This window comes from Saccoglossus kowalevskii, chromosome 2 (assembly GCF_978046115.1).
Source record: "Saccoglossus kowalevskii chromosome 2, keSacKowa6.1, whole genome shotgun sequence".
Taxonomy (NCBI): Eukaryota; Metazoa; Hemichordata; class Enteropneusta; family Harrimaniidae; genus Saccoglossus; species Saccoglossus kowalevskii.
Window position 1 is genome coordinate 27,550,431 of NC_140642.1, and position 21,880 is coordinate 27,572,310.

A 21,880-nucleotide genomic window follows, 5' to 3' on the forward strand; every position below is an offset into this window, starting at 1 on the left:
ATGAGTCTTGCCTACAATTTCTTTCAATGAGTCTTACATCCAATTTCTTTCAATGAGTCTTACATCCAATTTCTATAAATGAACCTTACATACAATTTCTATAAATGAACCTTACATACAATTTCTATAAATGAACTTTACATACAAATTCTATAAATGAGCCTTACATGCAAATTCTATAAATGAGCCTTACATGCAAATTCTATAAATGAACCTTACATACAAATTCTATAAATGAACTTTACATACAAATTCTATAAATGAACCTTACATACAAATCTATCAATGAACCCTACATACAAATTCTATAAATGAACTTTACATACAAATTCTATAAATGAACCTTACATACAATTTCTATAAATGAACGTTACATACAAATCTATCAAGGAACCTTACATGCAATTTCTATCAATGAACCTTATACAAAACACATACATGTGTAACTGTTATCACAATCAACAATGTTACAAACTATTGATACACACTACACATCATTCCGTCCAGATCACTCTATATGACACTCAAGCATGTTAAATTAGGTTATCAGTAAAAGTAAAATACAACTCACCAGAATTACATCATGAGATTTCTTATTGATGTTTAAAAGATATGGGTAAGCAGTAATTGGAATGCCTTTGATCAAGTGAAACAAACTCTGGTGTACACTGGGGGGTTCTTTTGTAATATAGCTAGCAAACTGCATCATGGAAGGGTGCTCTGTAAAGTAAGCATTGCAGACTTGAGCTGATAATATGTATAGCAAATTAACAGCTCACCATGGGGTGATCAGTTGAATCTTTTTGGCTTTTTCGCAAAATTTATAGTAAAATTTATATTGCTGAAGATTATCATCAAAATTGTTTTCATCTTCACCATGCAAGTGACTGTTTTTAGTCGTATGTCAGCAGTTATCAATCAATTACATGTATTGTCCATAGTAACCCAGTATATAGAATTATACATACAAAATTTGCAGTAATCAAGTAATTTCTCTTACCTGGTTGCATCTGACTATTTTCCACATTAACATTAGCTACTACCATAGGATGATCTCTAAAGTAGATATCTACATAGCTAGTCCATTGTAAATCACTGTAAGAAAACACAAATAAACAAGTCATTGAAAATGACACAGTCCCCGTTAAATTTTTGAAAGTTCTCTTTGTGCTCGTCATATTAAAGCGGAGGGGTTGTCGCGAGCGTGTCCTTGAAACTTGAGTTCCAAGTGGCTTATACAACAGATTGTTTATTTACATCAAAACACATGTTCCTTGTACCGTTAAAATCCTATTATAAACCGCATACCTAATAGTAACCACACCCCCGATTTCGGCTTCAGTGTTAAAGAGTTCTCAACAAAAATTGAAAACATGAAAAGTATCTATTACTAACCGCACCCCCAATTCAACAAGACCGTGACTGACTTTGTTTCAACCAGCTGGTACATTGTTCCTAATCCTATTCATTTGTTTCGACAACGTGCCTAAAAATATTCACACCACTTTATTGTTCAGTAGGGTTAGGATGTCAAACACGCAGTGAAACTGCTCTTGTTCTTGTGACAACTTTTGTCAATACTCTTTATGAATACGTTCGTGTGTCGTAAGTTTTCGACAATGAGCTGTTATCACCGAAAAACTGTTAAATGCTTTTTCAATGCTCAGTTTATCTTTAAAAAAACAAAAAATTTCGTAATTTAAAAAAAAAAGTCGTTTTCCCATGCAAATCAAAGCCAAAAGATCGAACTACTTTATCGGTAAATCTCTTCCGGGTTTCGTTCACCATGAAGTCGGTGACCTGTCATTAACATATTTAAATGAACCAAGGTAATTTGAACACGTGGGCACCATCCAGCATTTTGATTGGTTAATTAGCGATTTGACCTATCTGGTCAAGTAACGTCTCGTGCGCATTCAAACTACATGGCAGATGTCGTATCGCATCGATCGTTTACATGTGACTGAAATAATTCGCTTACGGTGAAACTAAGTTGAATTTTACTTGCATTTGATAACAATTCAACGAATTTAGTTTTCGTGCGTTATTATAATCACAACTGAGTAATAATCAACAATTTCAACACTTCGAAAACAATTAAGTTATTCACTTGTGAGCCGAAGCATGGCCGGATTGCGTTACCGTACCCATGGTACCGTTTTTATTTGAAACTCCTGTCAGAATATACTTTCCGTTACGAAGAAAATTAAAAAAATAAATGCATATTACACTAAATATACTGAGTAATTTTTTTTCATGTGAACAGTTTTTTTGTGACGTGACGTGACGCTTATCACTCTTCCCTGACATCACGTTTATATTCAAAAGATTGTACGGTGTATTGTCTGTTTTGTGCAAGTGATGTGAGAAAAAAATTACCACGCCCATTTAGTGATTGCAATATGTACGTAATAGAAACCGCACCCCGAACTTGAGCTGTTGATCCCAATTTTTTATTTGATACATTGTAATATAAACCGTGGTTTATAATAGGATTTTAACGGTAGTAGTAATATGGCCAAAAATAAAAACAGCCGTTATTCGGCCATCTTTGATCTGATTATGAAACACACTGATATGTATGATCTTTGTGCCAAATATGAATGGAAATGGTACATAAATTGTGGAAATATAGCAGTAAGGCCAAAAAGTCAGATGGCTGTCAATCCAGATTTGGAAACAAATTGTCATGGGCATGCATCCTAACATGTATAAAGTACATGTATGTGCCAAATTTGAATGAAAACTGACAGAGCACGGCCAAGATACCGCATAAAAAAACAAAAAACAAGATGCCTGCCAGTTGACCATCTTTGATCCAATTGTGAAATAAATTGTCATGGACATGTATCCTAACATGTATAATCTATGTACCAAGTTTGAATGACAACTGACAAAGCATGTCCAAAATACAACATTTTCAAAAAACAAGATGGCTGCCAGTCGGCCATTTTAAATCGAATCGCTAAACTACTGCATGTGCATATGTCCCACATAAGGTACTAGGCACATGCAAAGAATGAACGGAATCACTCCACAGGATTCTGAAATATGACTCTGGACAGACTGACGCATGGACGGACAGACACACGGACGAACGGACAGACTAAGGAACTAACGGATGGTTGGGGACATGTATCCTAACATGTATGATCTATGTAATAAATTTGAATGAAAACTGACAAAGCATGTCCAAAATACAACATTTTCAACAACAAAAATGGCTGCCAGTCGGCCATTTTGAATCAAAACGCTAAACCACTGCATGTGCATATGTCCCACATAAAGTACTAGGCACATGCAAAGAATGAACGGAATCGGTCCAAGGGATTCTGAGATATGACTCCGGATGGACGCACAGACACACGGACGGAGACCGAATTATAAGTCCCTGTTTTCGGACTTCGTCCGAACGGGGACTAATAATTCACATTATTATTTTTCCTGATGTACAATGCTGAAAGTTAGGCCAGGGTGTGGGTTGAGGATTCATATTCTGGTTCAAGTTAGTGTGATTATAAATATTCTCAGAAGATCGAGGTTCTTCTTTACCTGGCTAATTGAGTTAGTATAGTTGCCAAATCCACAGAACGTTTAGATAACATGTTGTCCAACTTCAATTCCTACAAATAAGTAAACAGGTAATGAGTTACAGTCAATATATTCATGCTATTCTATATGCCATTACCGGTAATTCACAATGTGATATCTTGTGTGTCACTTCTCACAATGTGCAGGCCAAGACCATGCCTGCTAGCATACAGCAATGTGTATAAAGAGCACACATGTAAACTGTAATGACACAGAGCCAAGTTTGAACAAATCAGATGATGTTGTAGGTCAACTAAAATTACCTCATACACAAGATGTAGAGTAAATAATATTGTAGGAATATATGTGAATAAAGGAGCTCCTTTGTCCATGATTCCACAAGTATTGGCAGAACTGGTCTCCTGATGGTGACTTTTATAATCTTGAAAATGCATCAATCTTGACATTATTTGACCTTCTGTTTTGTGATACTCAGATGAGAAAACATATTCCCAGTCCTGTAATTGGAAAAATACAAAAACCTCAATTTAGAAACATTTATATATGTGGGAATAACAATTACATTATCGTATGCACTCTTGTAAATGACAGACGTGTGTGAGTCTTAGGTTGAAATAAGTCACACTGGTAATAATCCAGCATACAAAAAAATACAATTTTTAGCAGTTCTCGTAATTTTACCCATTCAATTTGGTATTTTTGTAGAGGCTTTTAGCAGAGTAATTACGATATCAGCTTAAAAACAATAATACTACGTTTTGGTTTGTCTCTATTGTTCTAGCAATAACCAACAGTTTTGGTTCAGCATTTACTGTGATCAAACGTGGTTAGGCTTGCTTGAGAAACAGTTGATGACATGTTGAAATATTGATTTTTTTTGTGATGCCAGTTTGCCATGTTGAATCAAGTTGGCAAACAGTTACACAGAATATGTAATGTTCATACATTTGTCAATGAAAAAAATCATCCCAGGATTGACAGAGAAACAGATGAGACGTTGGACAAAAAGTGCCGCCAGTCAGTTAAATTTCATCCCAAGCTAAAAATTGCTTTATCAAATTCTTGTTAAAAAAATTTGAAACAAATGGCAAAACATTGACGTGCATCAGTAACTTACTAGGAGATGTGATAAATACTTTTGAATGAAGTATTGAGCCAGGCATGGCATGGAATCCAAAACACAAGTCCCTGTCCAATGTCAAACAGGTATTACAAATATTAACAATCTTTAATATTTGATAATTTGGATTACAAAATGGACCTGTTATATATGACAACTGTAGAAATATAAAAAAAATAACCTCATTGCATCCAGATGGTTTGTGTTTCTTAGCAATAACAGGCGAAAGAGAACAATCTGCATCCATCTGTAAACAAAAATAAAATTACAATTGTTAACACACTTAGCAACTACAATTCCTGACACACATCACAGTACATAGATAAACTATTGTTATAAACTGTTGAATTTTCTTCTATTGCAATTTTATTCTGAAGTTCAATTATAACCTTTTCTGAAGATATCTAGTATAAAAAATATGAATGAATACATTTGTATAATGAAATAAAATTGTTTTCACAGAATTCTGACTGATCATGGTGATATAATGAAACCAAGATTTCCATTCTGCGAGAGACTTGGTGGCTCATATAGTGGACTCCTATTTTACCAGCAGTTAAAGTTATCAACACGCAGATACTGGATGAATAAAATACAATAGAAACTTAATGATCAAAATAGACGAGAAACCAGGATTAATAATAGTCTTGAAGAAAGAAAAAATCTCATGGGTTATTTGAACTAATAATAATCACTTTTAAGTAACATCGTCTGTCACAACATAGACCATGGACAAACACTCTAATTATTCATAATTGTGTTATTTACCTGATGAGTTAGTTGCAGCTTAGCAATGTTGTAACCGACCAACCCAAGCAAGCACATCATAAACCTGTACCACTCTGACTGTCTGGTTGGTCCTCCTGGTGCATTGTGTGTAACATACCATTTTACCATGAGTTGTATGGCAACATCTCTCGGTAGTATGTATTGCAAGGCATCCAAACATCTCTTAACTGAAAGAAATGACAAGGGTTTATGTAGCTACATGTGCAGGAGAACACAAGTTGAACATGGAACAGAGGAATGAGAGGTGAGCAATGACTAGAGAAAGAGGAGTACTGACTGACCAGTGAGAAAAGAGCAATGATCAGTAAAAGATGAGCAAATATTTGTAAGAGACGGCAATGATCAGTGAGAGAGATGATCAGCAATGATCAGTGAGAGAGATGAGCAATGATCAGTGAGAGAGATGATCAGCAATGATCAGTGAGAGAGATGATCAGCAATGATCAGTGAGAGAGATGATCAGCAATGATCAGTGAGAGAGATGATCAGCAATGATCAGTGAGAGAGATGATCAGCAATGATCAGTGAGAGAGATGATCAGCAATGATCAGTGAGAGAGATGATCAGCAATGATCAGTGAGAGAGATGAGCAATGATCAGTGAGAGAGATGATCAGCAATGATCAGTGAGAGAGATGATCAGCAATGATCAGTGAGAGAGATGATCAGCAATGATCAGTGAGAGAGATGATCAGCAATGATCAGTGAGAGAGATGATCAGCAATGATCAGTGAGAGAGATGATCAGCAATGATCAGTGAGAGAGATGATCAGCAATGATCAGTGAGAGAGATGAGCAATGATCAGTGAGAGAGATGATCAGCAATGATCAGTGAGATGATCAGCAATGATCAGTGAGAGAGATGATTAGCAATGATCAGTGAGAGATGAGCAATGATCAGTGAGAGAGATGATCAGTGAGAGATGAGCAATGATCAGTGAGAGAGATGAGCAATGATCAGTGAGAGAGGTGAGCAATGATCAGTGAGAGAGATGAGCAATGATCAGTTAGAGATGAGCAATGATCAGTTAGAGATGAGCAATGATCAGTGAGAGAGATGAGCAATGATCAGTGAGAGGTGAGCAATGATCAGTGAGAGAGATGAGCAATGATCAGTGAGAGAGATGAGCAATGATCAGTTAGAGATGAGCAATGATCAGTGAGAGATGATCAGCAATGATCAGTGAGAGAGATGAGCAATGATCAGTTAGAGATGAGCAATGATCAGTGAGAGATGATCAGCAATGATCAGTGAGAGGTGAGCAATGATCAGTGAGAGAGATGAGCAATGATCAGTTAGAGATGAGCAATGATCAGTTAGAGATGAGCAATGATCAGTTAGAGATGAGCAATGATCAGTGAGAGATCAGCAATGATCAGTGAGAGATCAGCAATGATCAGTGAGAGAGATGAGCAATGAACAGTGAGAGAGATGAGCAATGAACAGTGAGAGAGATGAGCAATGAACAGTGAGAGAGATGAGCAATGATCAGTGAGAGAGATGAGCAATGATCAGTGAGAGAGATGAGCAATGAACAGTGAGAGAGATGAGCAATGATCAGTGAGAGAGATGAGCAATGATCAGTGAGAGAGATGAGCAATGATCAGTGAGAGAGATGAGCAATGAACAATGAGAGAGGTGAGCAATGAACAGTGAGAGAGATGAGCAATGAACAATGAGAGAGATGAGCAATGATCAGTGAGAGAGATGAGCAATGATCAGTGAGAGAGATGAGCAATGATCAGTGAGAGAGATGAGCAATGAACAGTGAGAGAGATGAGCAATGAACAGTGAGAGAGATGTGCAATGAACAGTGAGAGAGATGAGCAATGAACAGTGAGAGAGATGAGCAATGAACAGTGAAAGAGATGAGCAATGATCAGTGAGAGAGATGAGCAATGATCAGTGAGAGAGATGAGCAATGATCAGTGAGAGAGATGAGCAATGATCAGTGAGAGAGATGAGCAATGAACAATGAGAGAGATGAGCAATGATCAGTGAGAGAGATGAGCAATGATCAGTGAGAGAGATGAGCAATGATCAGTGAGAGAGATGAGCAATGATCAGTGAGAGAGATGAGCAATGAACAATGAGAGAGGTGAGCAATGAACAGTGAGAGAGATGAGCAATGAACAATGAGAGAGATGAGCAATGATCAGTGAGAGAGATGAGCAATGATCAGTGAGAGAGATGAGCAATGATCAGTGAGAGAGATGAGCAATGAACAGTGAGAGAGATGAGCAATGAACAGTGAGAGAGATGTGCAATGAACAGTGAGAGAGATGAGCAATGAACAGTGAGAGAGATGAGCAATGAACAGTGAGAGAGATGAGCAATGAACAGTGAGAGAGATGAGCAATGATCAGTGAGAGAGATGAGCAATGATCAGTGAGAGAGATGAGCAATGAACAGTGAGAGAGATGTGCAATGAACAGTGAGAGAGATGAGCAATGAACAGTGAGAGAGATGAGCAATGATCAGTGAGAGAGATGAGCAATGATCAGTGAATCAGAGTATTAACACAGAGCAATGAGAGGAACATTGCAGAAAGATAAATTAAAGGCTTAATGAACAAAATAAAATCTGTCATTAGTAAAACACCAACTGTGTACATGCAAAAGAATTTGTATTGTTGGCAAAATTTGGTTGCCAATCCAGATTCCCAAATTACCGTCAGACGTGATGTAATTCTATTTGTGCATGCGCATTCTACACAGCAACGGGCGAGGGTAGAACAAAAATAAAAAAAGTCAAAAGAATTATTCAAGACAGCAGAGAAACATGGGTTTTTAGTTGAAAAAGATGATTTTTCTGAGAAAATGAAAACTGAAATAAAGATGGTACACACATGTGTGTGTTTTGCTAAGTAACTATGACTGTGCTATTGTTTTTCAACTTTCGAAATACCCACAAAATATACTTACTTATGAAAACATACTTACAGTAATACTTGATATCATGTGAGGTCATGATTCTTTCGTTGTTAACAAAGTAGCATAAACATGTAACAAATTGTGACTGACATGAAACAAACTGAATGGAATTTCTACAACTAACGGGTAGTTAATAGAAAATAATTACCTAATGGACAGGAACACAATTCAGGTAGAGTGGTTCTCTTCATATTACCATTAGCCAGTTCCTAACATCATAGAAATATATGTTTAATTTAACTTGTATAAAAAAAATCCTGAGAATATTGGAGGTACTTGAAGCAGAAATAGGGAATAGTTAAAATTAATATTTTAAACAAGAAGCCTGTTTACAAACATAGCTGTGCAATGTGATCCATAGTAAGCCATATAATCTATAACATTATGAAAGTCCTGTGCAATTTACTTGTCATTCAAGTGGCTGAAAGTGTTTGATAGTGAAAAATATACAGTAGCAAAATTGCTCATCTGGTACTACATGTAGTTATCAGGATGAATACAATTTTACAATACAATACAATAAAAATAGCAATGTAATCATTGGTTGTTGTTGTCACACGTATTTACCAATGTAAATCTGTTTGCTACTTGATCTCTGAGAGCAACAATATGAGCACTACTGTTGAATGGATAGTCATCCATATAGGATCCACCAGGATAGGAATCTTGTAGTTTAGAAGAATCACTGAATTCAGCTGGCACTGGTGAAAGCAATACAACCTGAAAGTATAATAACAAAATCACTTGTTTACTTAAAATACAATGAGAGTTACAGGACTGTACAGCATCCATGGCACATCATGGATTAACAGGTAATATTTCACCATCACTAAGGGGGTCTTATTATTTTCAGAAATTTGACTACAGTTACTAAATTTTTAGAAATGGATATTCATGCAAATTAAGCTGCATCTTGAAAGTTCAGAAAGTGAAATGAATATGTTGATTTATTATTTGATAGTTAAAGTTAAATAAAGATGACATCCAACAATCCGTTTTTAAGTGCAGTGAAATGATGGGGTATGTTTTTAAAAGTGGCTGCACTTCTAATTTCTATTGTTCTGATTCATCTGTGATTAGATATCTGATGTGATTTCAAAATAGTGACTAGATGATGTACTAAATGCAAATCAGTAACTCACCTCATCCATTACAGTATCCATGGCACTGGATGGTCTACTAGATGTAATAGGTAATCTTGGACTGTCTAACGGTGTACTGGGACGTGGCAGTGGCCCTGACATAGACAATGATGATGTCACACTAGTGATGTGAACCTTGCCCACCTGTAAAGAAACAAAATTCACTTCTCATGATAAATAAATCATTGTCAGTGAAATAGTCCCCCTATGTGTTTTGCTCAATTAACACAAATTTCATTAAATCAAACAAGTGGCATGAATATGAAATGAATTATGTCGTACCAATATTCAAAACAAAATTTGAATTTTCAAATATCTCACCTTGATAAATCCACTGTATAGAACCAAACTCCCATTGTAATCAACAGTTAAGATCATGTTTAATTTCTAGAGAACAAAACAAAATATTAAGTTGATGATGATGATGAGCAGTTGTACCTTAGGATTAAATTTAGCTTTCATGCAATAACAATATCCTTAATCAAAAATAAAAATGGCCACCATTCAATATTGAATCATAAAATGAAATCATGAGTGTGTAAATTTTTTGCATGTTTTATATGTGTGCCATGTTTGAATATGATTGGTTCAGGCATTCCTGATACCCCCATGTAGAAATGGACAAAGGAGCAGATAGATAAATCAAGAAGGTAATGAGTAATAAGGATAAACAACTAAGTCATAGTGAATGTCAGTCTCTGTCTATTATTAAAGTTCCTTGACATGTTGAATTATATGATATCACCAGGATTATCTGTCTAAAATCTTGAAACAAATCCCCAAAAAATAACTAATACTATCACAAGTTTTATTGCAATTAAACACATTTAAAGCGGGAGAGTCGTCACCTGCGCATGCGTCAGATAGCCATAGCATGTCATTGTTTACAAACAAGCATCTACCCATGAGCCTTTGCATTTTTAGAGTGTGTTGTTATCGTCGATTGGGACTCAATTCCCGTGTGTACGCAGGTGACGACCAACTTGCTTTAAGTCGCCAAGGGTTGCTATGGTCAACAGTGCAACCACAGCTGTGCTTTATTATTCATTAAATATTTTGATGCATGTTTCGGTCATTTAGTAATGAAACACAAAAACCCAAAGAAGGTTTAACAATGACGTCCAGTGAAACATGCTTAATGATAGCTACTGGACTGTCTGGACAAGAAAAACATGCACCAGTCAAAGATAACTTTGTATGAATGTTTTAGTTTGTTCCATGCAAATCACCTGCTAGTTAATTCATAAGTTCATCTATGTTGATACATATATCTAAGTGTATCACTCTTTACCAACAATCCTTTGCTGGAGAATCAAAATGGTGGACTACATAATACTGATAAAAAACTGAACGAATATTCTATATAATAAACTGTAAATTGCACTTTCAGATATTTTTAGAGCTCTTTTATCTGGGAGCATTATTTTGTTAGCATGGTCAATTCCCTTAAGGTAATATTGCATTATTTTTGTGCTTTTATGTACACACCTCTAATGGAACAGCATCCTTCGCTGGAATAGCAGTCATAGCACCGAATATAAGCTGTGTTCTATCATTACTTTCACTGTATTTCACACAACATAGCTGCCTACGGTTGTCAATGAGATAACATACGAACCTCTGTCCACACATGTCACGTGCAAGGAATACTTTAGATGCTCGATTTGAAGTGCCTTCCCTTCAAAGAACCAGATATGGAAATTACAATGGTATGGTTACAAGACTTCGACAAGAAATGATCTAGACATATATTGATATATTTAACTACGTGGTACTATTATGACTTTAATACCCTGGTATATTTAAGGTCTAGACATATTTCCGGCACCAGTGGTACTACTATGACTTACCCTCTGGTATGGTTGAAGTTTCAGACCAGAGATGATCTAGACATATTTCTGGAGCCAGTGGTTCTACTATGACTTACCCTGGTATGGTTGAAGTCTCAGACCAGAGATGATCTAGACATATTTCTGGAGCCAGTGGTTCAACAATATCAATGTAAGTATCATTTATTGCAGAGGTGGAAAAAGAATATGTAGCTGGTGATCTTGAAATGGCAGCAGGAGAGGACCTCATTGATGGAGACATACTAATATTTCGATGAACCGTTGGTGACTGAGAACGACTGAAAAATAACACACAAATATTCATAGACACACCTTTAATGACAGTCCTGATTGTACATTTAAGGACACAGAAGAGGGAAGAACACAAGGTAACTTCAATAAAAAATAAAAAACAAATTAAAACAGATGTCTTTCTATCAATTTTGAACAAAATCAACCAAAGTATTTCCAAGAAATGGGTAAAGAACACTTAAAAAACAAATGAATATCAAGTTTGAATGGAATCTTAGACATACAAGAGAACTGATTGATTACATGATAAAATAAATTGTACAATACATTGATTATAGAACTTACACCATTACTCTATATACGCATTACAAATAGTAAAACAAGCCGGTAGGCTGATTGGCAATCCGCTCCACTCAAAAAATAAGCAACATGTTTTTGGCTGTTTTTATGGTAGGACATGAACGTGAAACTAACGTCGGTTTATAACTAAATAGGTCGCGTATACGAAGTTTGCAAAAACCATTCAGTCTTTAGAAGTCACTTAATTTATTACTTGAACGTATTCTGCTGTTACATTCATTATTTCCAATCGTTTTGCGATAGTATTTTCTAGAATGAAGGCAGCATTTACAGTTCCTTCAAAGTTCAACGTTGCGTTGGGATTACGTTGATACAGTGCAACAATGATGACGCTGGTGATCTCTTACCAGTGTGTAACGTAGCCAAAATAAAAAGCATGATCATTTGAACACTGCCCTTACAAAACTGGTAGGAAGTAATAAATTTGGAGCGAAAGTATTCAAAAAGTTTTTGGATGTTGCAATGGCAGTGGTGGGCCAGGATTTTTTTTTTCCAATTAGTGACGGTACCACCTACCTGTCAAGTATGAACAAAATCAGCCGAGCCAAAAAAATCACAAAGGAGTTAAAAGCCGTTGCTGGTGAGAAGTTACCCCAACTTTTGAGGTAAATTTGCTCGTTAATGAAAATATACATAAAGAAATAAAACAGTAAATTTTTGCCCACACTCAAGCTGAGTAGAATGAGATACATTTGGCGCGAAGGTATTTAAAAAAATAAGTTTTTTGGCTGTTGCCATGGAAATGATGGGCCACAATTTGTTTTTAGATTTTACAATCTAACTAGAGTGAAGGTATGATTTGTCTGCCAGGTTTGAACCAAATCGGCCAGCCAAAAAAATCACCGAAGAGTTAAAATGCCCCTTTGGGGTAAAATTTTTCGTAATAAAAAAAGATATCAAAAATTCAAATAAGTAACTTTGTGCCGACACTCAAGCTGAGTAGAATGAGCTATGTCTGAGGTGTTTTATCCTAAATTTGTAGGAGGAGATATATTTGGCGAGAAGCTATCCAAAAATCAGTTTTTTGGTTGTTTTTTCTAATAACTAGGGTGAAGGTGTGACCCTACCTGCCAAGTTTAAGCGAAATCGGCCAAGCCAAAAAAATCACAGAAGAATTAATACGTGAAAACACTGGAAATCACACACACAGACACACACACACACACACACACACACACACACACACACACACACACACACACACACACACACACACACACACAAAAGTGATTTTAAGGGCAATCCTAGCGGAGCGGATCGCCAATATTAGTTTAGAGCACGAAGTAGGATATACCACTTGATATTGCAGTTTATGCATATACGTTCAGAACTAGGCAATATTTTGCGGTATACCCGCTTTTGGCAAGAGGTTATTGTGTGAATAAATCGTACCTGAGAGCAGCCATGTGTGATATTGATGGACTATGAATCCTGGATGATGGAGAACCAAATCGACTGGAATAACTTCTAGATGGAGATCCTCGGAGTGGTGACTGGTAAGATGCATTCAGATGAGAGTGTGAACTACTTGTCATTAGTCCATATAGTAATCCTGAACTTGTGCTTGGAAGAGGTGTTGTGGTAGTGGTGGTCATGTGACTATCAACACCAGACAACCCTGAAGCATTACAAACTTCCTGTGTGTCAAACACATTGCCATCCATAACTTAAAGTACTAAATTATTGAAGACATTAATAACTTGTTAAATCAGTATAAATCAGTGAACGCCATAACTTTCAGATTTGATTTTTGACCAAGTCACTAAATGTTGAAAGGGCTTTCAACTAAGTTTCGCTGACAATACTTCTTTAAATATTAGACCTCAAAAAAAATATTTAACACAGTGACAGACATGCAACATAAAATTCACTATTTTGATGAATTATTACTGCTATGATCATTTCCTACCTGAGTGGTTGCTTTCCTGAGTGCCCAAATTGTATGAGTGCCAAGAATACTATCATATGTCATAACAAGAGAAGGATAAACACTGGTAAATACAATATGTTGGGTTTGGTCAGTAACATAAGTAACTCTATTACTAACACCGCCTACAGACAGAAAAATCAAAATCAGATGTTAAGTAGTTTGCAGTGAAATTTATTCAAAGGTTATTCACAGCTATATACCATTATATATCACGGTATCTTAATCATGTGCTCACATAAATTACAGATGGAGCCAATTAGAATCCGATGTTTGTACAGTCAAAATAAGTAATGCAATTCTAATTGAGCAATCTCATTATTTTTTATCATTTTATCATACTAAAAAGTTTTGAAGAACTCAAAGCCGAGATGAGTGAACTGTCTTGACATGCATGTCATTTCATGGGCTTGTGACAGTATTTGTAAATTGACTGGGGTATAGCAATCAGTATATCCATCAATGTAAACAGTGACACAGAACTACAAATATAGAAAATATCAGTGTGATCACATGATTATTTTCACCGAGAACAATTTGAAATATATAGACATACATCTAGCATCAATTGAATTTACCATTCTGCAAAAGCCATATCAGCATTCACTCCAAAACATATCATTCTGTACTCTTAGGAATGTTTCCCCATATTTGGGGTAAACAACACAAACTTTGACATCACACAACATTCAAATATTTGTTTTTGATTACATCAGACACAAATGGCCTATAATGCTTGACAAATGTATAATCCGGCCAGTAACTGAACGCAAACTTTCACAAATTGCAAACAGTTTTTCATTGCCATTTTGAGCTGTTATTTCTCAGCAAATTATTACTACAAGCAATATAGGATCGCATTGACCAGCTCACACAAGTCAATATGATCACTGTACTGCGATTACACATACTTTGTGCTGTACACATGAAAACTTCTTACCTAAATATTTACATATTACTGGTGATGGTTCATCCAATGGATGCAACAAAGTGAACAAAGAAGGCAACGTCTCAATATCCCTGAAACAAAATACAAAAATATATCAAAAAGACTCAATAGTACGGTAAGTAATAATAAATATTTTACAACGTTTTGTTTTATTTCAGCGTACATTCTCTTCTTGATTTTACTTACAGGGAAGTAACTAAATTTCAACTTTATTGATTCTAAATATCTTCTACAGAACATATTAATTACAACTTGCAAACAAAGTCCAAGGCAAACAACATTGTCAACGAAGATCGATTCAGCTCAGTCTATTCTATTCATAATATTTAAAACAAGTATCATGAAGATTTAAATCATGTATAAAACACGAGGTCATTTGAATTTATTTAAAGCTGTGTTTAATAAGTAGAATTTAAATAACTAGTTTCACTGATTTTCACCGGAAATACACTCAGACATCAGTTAATCTTTAAACAGTGTTTGAGCAAGTAGTCAGTGTTGAAGCGATTGGTCATTGTTTTCAATGAGCAAATGTACAATATTCTTTATATGAACTAATATTGAGTGCAGCGAGAGTGACTGAAGTCCACTCACGAAGCAATGTTTGTAGATAACATGTATGTATATGGAAAAGTGTGTGGAATAAATCTATATACCCTAAGATTTTGTTTGTTTTATAAAATGTGCAAAGCGAGACAGCTCTTCCATGATAAAGCATCTACAAAATGTTGTTCAAAGAAAAGGCAATCGTTTTCTAGCAACGAATTGAAAATACTTTGAATAGTGTTTTGCAACATACAAATCGTGGATGGCGCCTTCTTGAATTCCTCTCAACTCGCCAATGAACTAATACCACAGCTTCCACATTTCATCTGCTTCCACGACCTATGGTCACATCAGTTCTATTCTTAGTAAATCAGTAAACTATTCTGCTGTGCTCTCTTGCCATGCATTGCCTGTTACATGTACCGGGAAGTGTTTATTGGACAGATGGGAAACTATGATGAGAATAACTTACTTTTTGAGACTGGTTAAATCACCTTGACAAGATGACGTCCTTTCCAGTAGTACACCATGTTCTATAACCCATGCCTTGGATACCTATAATGCATACATATATATCATGTAATAGGATTGGACAATTTTAGGACAAATACTGCATGAAGAGCCGAAATAGAACTACTACTTCAAGCTTTAGTAGATGTGAAATTAAATTTAACAAAAGACAGGATTTATATCTGCATACAACACGAAACAGGCATTTCAGAAGAAAACAAATTTGCAATAAATATCTACAGCACAAGAAATGAAAAATAACACAGATTTCTTGTAAAATCAGCAGAATGGTCCAGTTAATGAAATTTTGTACTTTGGTGAAGTTGTGTTCCTTTATCTAATTACACCCAAAAACAGATATGTATATTCTTGAGCAGCTGATTTGGTTAGACTGATAACAGTTGATTTTTTTTTACCTGAAATGGCAGAGTAACTAAATGTTCTTCTCCTTTCATTGTAAACACATTGAGTGAGGTTTCTTGTACTACACATATACTTGGCACCAACTCCACTAAAAACAAAAAATGAAGAGTCAACATACATATCATAATATATATTGGAAACAAATGTAGGAATATTTTGAACCAATGATATTATTTGTATTAATTTATTTATCTACACACATCCCTTATAGATGGAAATAGACACACACAAAAATCAAAGCAAAAAGATGACCTACATATACCGTTCTGTCATTCAATGTTTATTGAAAGCAATTTCAAAATTAATAATACAAAGTAATGACATTAAATGAACAAAACTAATCAGCTGTGTGTATTGTCCCAAAGTATCTAAGTTGTTAGTTTCATTGAAAAGTGACACAGACATAGAATTTGAATCACCACCCAGTGTATCGCTGTATATTAGTTGCAGGGCTCATTTCATTTAACCACGGTTGCAAATGCTAAGTTTCAGATACTGTATTACATTTGAACAATAGGTGTTGTTAGGTGCTGTAAAGTTACTTCTGCGTCTCAAAATTACCTTTAAAATGAAGTAAAACTGTTTAGTATAATAGGAATACCCCACCTGAGAAAAGAGTACATGTATACCCTGAGAATTTGACCAATTTCATGACATATACATGTACACTGATGCAATATTTTAACAATATTTAACAAACCATCAAAACAAGTTGGAAAATACATTGCAGGACAATTCTTACGATTAACACAAAACACAAGACAAAATTTAATACATTTTTTCCGTGCTTCTTGTGTTTATTATAAGACAAATAGACATAAAATTATCGAACATGACATACCTTGTTCCTTCACAGTGTCTTGTAATAAATTGGGTTTCCCACTTGCTGCATTAAAATTGCACCACAATGCCTAAAGATCAAGGATAAGATCATTGGTGCATAATTGAACAATAGCGATGACAGTTATTATTATTATTATAATAATATCAAAAGATGATTTCAAAGCTACTTCAGTCATTACTGAGTCAATGTCACATCGTAGGTGTATTACTTGGAGTTTGAAACTTGGGTGACGTTATACCAAGATCCTATTCAAACCAAACTCTTGCGCGAGTGTATGTGATTCAATATAGTACCCGAATGCAAAAACCAACGTTGAACATAATGACAACCAGAAGTCAGAAAGGCTATGAAAATGGCTACCCCTATGATTGGAGGTTGATGCAAGTACAATCACACTTTTAGTTGCATTTGCAATAAATAATTAAATTCGATAGGAAAAAACTGTGGTGTTTAAATATTTGTTCAAAATGTATCATTTCAACTTGAAATAAATGTGATTTGGGCATTTTGAATGTGTATAACAATGCATTTACAAAGTTATTTTTAGCTAAGGTGTGTTGTATTTTTCAGCTACTTTAATTTGGTCACAAAACATAACATTTCGTCTTTTGAATCATGTTATTGAATTGTCTAGTAGCAAAATTGCATAGTATTCATGTAGACAATTTTGTGTCAGCCTTGGCCATGATAAGACTGCCATGATCATGCACATAAACAGATAATTAGCTTTTTATATATAACATTATTGGGGTTTGTCGGTTACATAAAACTCACCACTAGCTAGTCCAAGAATGACACACTTTGTCACATAAATGTGCAATGTTGCACATCACTATGTTTGTAAGTCACTGTGGAAGGAGGTCAGTCTTGTTCACAAGGAAATGAGACTTGAAATGAATTGGCATCTTGACAAGATGGGACCACACAGGCCTATGCAGGTTAGAAACCCCAAATAATGTCCATGTACTTCTTGTATTAATAATGATTTCAAACCTACCTCAGTCACTGGAGAGTCTACAGTGAAACATTTGCTCACAACCCTGGCATTTACATAGCATCCTTTACTCCATATCACTGTGTGACCATTCACATACAGCTCTTCATCATAATCACTAGCCTTTTCACCATCTTGTCCTCGTAAATGCCAGAATTCCTATGGGATAATATTCACATCAAATATTAGAAACATTATTTAACCTTGAACTACTCTGTGTGACATATATTTGCATCTCAGTATTTGATGGTGTAAATATTCAGAAACTATTTATTTGGATTTTAAGCACAATCAAATTGAAATGTATGTTATATGATGGATTCTACCTTTCTGTGATCTCTAATAGCTACATCACTGAAAGCACAAATTGGAATATCTTGATCTAGTTGGCTTGTCAACTGATAACTCTGTTGAGACTTCTCTTGATGAACAGGACCTGGATGAAGCTTGCAGTGTTCTCTGCCATGGGGAACAAAGTCCTGAGGCTCAGTTGCAGCAATCATGATAACTCTTCCTTCCTCCTCCAGTTTGTCTGTTGGATACTTAAACAGCTTAAAACCCAAACAACTCTCAAAACTGTGAAAGAGTGAACAGTGAATAATATATAATGAGCACTTAGAAATTAGAAAAATCTTAGAAATAATTACCGTTGTACTGCTTCATATTTTACAAAACTCAAAACCACCTGTCCGCAAGCAGACTAAGTCTACATATTAATTCATGAATCTGGTTGGCTGTCAAGCACAGGATGTTTTTTTTTTCACATATTAAAAGGAATTATTAATTTATTAATAATTAACTGACTACCTTACATGCTAACCTTATGGGTTTATATTTGGTAAACTTGGGTCTAGAATGGGGTATGGATTTGTGGATATTGACCATAACTTGGTCTAAAATGGGATATAGTTTTTTTGGTAAAATTGTCTATAATGATATGTATATGTGCTTTTACATACACACTACACCAATCAGTAAGTCAGGTGTTCTGGTTTATATCACTTATTAGACAAAATCATTGGAGAAGTCAGCAATAAAGTCACTAAAGCTTTATAATAAAATGAGGTTAAGTCAATGTCAATGCATTTGTAACCTGCAATGCATGATGTTAATCTATAATAAGTTTGACCTAAATCAGCTAAGACATTTCTAAGAAAACGGTTAGGGTACCGGTAAATTATTACAAATCATAAATCAACAAATCACAATTCAACAAACAGGAATGTACATTTTGATATATACACCACTATTTTGAAACTATTTTTATGTAATAATTATTCTTTTAGCAATGCTTCAAACGTCAAGCTTTTTACTATATGAATTACTCACCTACCCTTTGCTTCTTGTAATGCCTAATTCTAAATTATCACACTTGTATGTGATTAAAAATGACATTCCTATGGTGACAGTATTGAAAACCCTCTTTTAGGGGAATGCTTTATAATTATTATTATTACTATAAAAAAAGTTACTTTAAAAACATAGCGATGATGCATTATTTTGATTTTTGAAATTGTAATAAATAAAAACAACTTAATTTCAAAGTGCAGCATATGGAACTAACATACACACCAACTATGGCCTTATTATAATTTAATTATTAATATTAATTTTTAATTCTTGACCCTAACCCTAAAAAATGCTTGATGACATATTTAAGTTTTTGGTGTTTTTTTGTGACAAAACGGCCGCCAGTCAGTCAAATGTCAACCCCAACTCAGTCAAATGTAAATAATATATGCACCAAAGCACAACTTTCTTATTATTAGAATATTATTGTACATTATTAATTAAGATATTATTATTATCATTATTACAATCTACCAGAATATACAATCTAGATCATGAACAATATTGGCCAGGATCAGCTCATTTTAGTAAATCATGGTTTGAACACAGGACGTAGAAATGTGGTTAGAAAGTGTGGACTGATTTGAGTCAGTGGACTGCAGCAGGGTAGGGGTTGTGTACTGACTTCAGTCTGCACTGGTTGTGGGCTGACCTCACTATGTACTGATCGCAAGTCCGGAGAGATTGTGGCCACAGTCACTTATAAGGCAAAATAAAATAAGTCTTATTTTGCGTAAAAGTAAATGAGTTGTGGGATATTATAAAACTCAGCTCAGTCGATCCATACTGTCACTCGATCTGGCCAGTGGTAGTACATCGAGCAGGGGTTTTGGGTGACAGCCATAAATATGCAATATACATCGAGCGCATTGTGGCGGACTGACCTTAGTTTGAGTTGTATGGTGACCGCCGTTCACTAAATATGCTCGGGAATCGTCGAGAAGCAACATATATTGATTACCTTCGCTGACATTATGTTATTACCAATTCACTTCCCGCGATGATTTTTTTAGGAAACTGCGCCGCATTGTGCGCATCTGACAAGTAATTGTGGGTAAAAAATGCAGAGTGCAGCAGACGAAACGATTTGAAACTATAACTACCATATTCTATATATTAGGATTTGATTTATATTGTAGCTGTGAGCTTCGGTTATACAGCGGTTATACAGCTGATATGATATATAGATACTAATGTATTACTCCGGGGGAAAGTTACTCACCTGGACGTTGGGTGCGAGTGCCGCACAGCTTCAAAAAAGACCTGCGTTGAGGGCGCTAATCGATTCAAAACTGATGCTAAATGGCCAAAAATCTTAAAATTGGTGGTCAAAAAGATCGGCTGAATCGTGAAAATGAGAGTCAAAAGAGCGGCGCATACCCGTATAGAGGGCACCCCGCCGGGGTATTACAACCGACACATTATAAATACTATGAATTTCACAATTTAAACTGAAACGAGAGGTTTCTATTGGTTTCTATTTTAAAATGATGTCGTTCCGTACTGTGCTCGTTGACTGGCTGGTTGGATTCAACTTCCATTGCAATAATATTTATAAAGATGATTTGAATGGGTTTGTTGTGTCCACGAATGCCGATGGAAATTATGTGGTTATGTGGATAGACAAATTGAATACACTCCCGTAAAAGGGAATAGTTACTCACTGGGTGTTAATTTTGCTTATTTCGCTGACTGGAAAATGCGCTAATTTAAAACCCAATGAATATGTAAAATTTAGCATAGAACACATTATCTAAATGATAAAATCATGAATTTAAAGCCAACTGAATATGCCCGAAATGCTAAATCAGTTAAATTTAAATCCAGTGAAAATAGCCGCCCATTTTACAGTATCACCTATGGACTTAGCCACAGTCTGTTGAGAAACTGTGACTTATCATACGGCCATGATCACGCGTGAGCACTGCTGGTACTACTCGTATTTTTATTTTAGCACCCTCGTGTGGCAGTATTTGCTATTTTCACATTCTGTTTAATATGTAATAATTTACCTATCTAATCCTTGTTTGGCTTTGGTACATTTTCTTATCACCGCAGAGAACTGAAGGCTGTAGTTTCTGTTGAATGATGGCATTCGAAAGACAGAGCGCTCCAACAATATATATAACCACAGGAACACATTTAACGTTGAATTAAATGATGAAAAACTATCGATTTAGCTGTAGTAGTGTGAATTATTCATTGCTTACGTTTATATATTGGATATTATAACAGTTATAGTCCAGTTCTTGCGGCTGATGTTGAAGTGAATCCCGTTCCAAATACCGACATATGATGAAAACGGAATTCATCAGATAAAGCCTACTGACGACATGCTGGGCAACAAAATTCTCGATAGG

General features: G+C 35.4%; 1 protein-coding gene across 1 annotated transcript in view; it reads right to left on the bottom strand.

Moving 5' to 3' along the window:
- LOC100370598 (anaphase-promoting complex subunit 1-like) overlaps positions 1-20,551 on the bottom strand; it is a 49,120-nt gene extending 28,569 nt beyond the window's left edge. Inside the window, exons 1-21 of the mRNA XM_085507074.1 lie at positions 20,482-20,551; positions 18,497-18,746; positions 18,174-18,329; positions 17,174-17,243; positions 16,326-16,420; positions 15,872-15,954; positions 14,838-14,924; positions 13,887-14,019; positions 13,370-13,614; positions 11,464-11,664; positions 11,025-11,214; positions 9,858-9,923; positions 9,537-9,680; positions 8,962-9,114; positions 8,543-8,603; positions 5,441-5,628; positions 4,854-4,919; positions 3,855-4,049; positions 3,553-3,623; positions 1,001-1,095; positions 572-720 (exon numbers count right to left, since the gene is read on the bottom strand). Of these exons, the coding sequence (XP_085363200.1) occupies positions 572-720; positions 1,001-1,095; positions 3,553-3,623; positions 3,855-4,049; positions 4,854-4,919; positions 5,441-5,628; positions 8,543-8,603; positions 8,962-9,114; positions 9,537-9,680; positions 9,858-9,923; positions 11,025-11,214; positions 11,464-11,664; positions 13,370-13,614; positions 13,887-14,019; positions 14,838-14,924; positions 15,872-15,954; positions 16,326-16,420; positions 17,174-17,243; positions 18,174-18,329; positions 18,497-18,673 (2,625 nt within the window). The 5' untranslated portion in view covers positions 18,674-18,746; positions 20,482-20,551. The remainder of the gene's footprint in view (positions 1-571; positions 721-1,000; positions 1,096-3,552; positions 3,624-3,854; positions 4,050-4,853; positions 4,920-5,440; positions 5,629-8,542; positions 8,604-8,961; positions 9,115-9,536; positions 9,681-9,857; positions 9,924-11,024; positions 11,215-11,463; positions 11,665-13,369; positions 13,615-13,886; positions 14,020-14,837; positions 14,925-15,871; positions 15,955-16,325; positions 16,421-17,173; positions 17,244-18,173; positions 18,330-18,496; positions 18,747-20,481) is intronic.
- Positions 20,552-21,880: the final 1,329 nt, after the last annotated feature.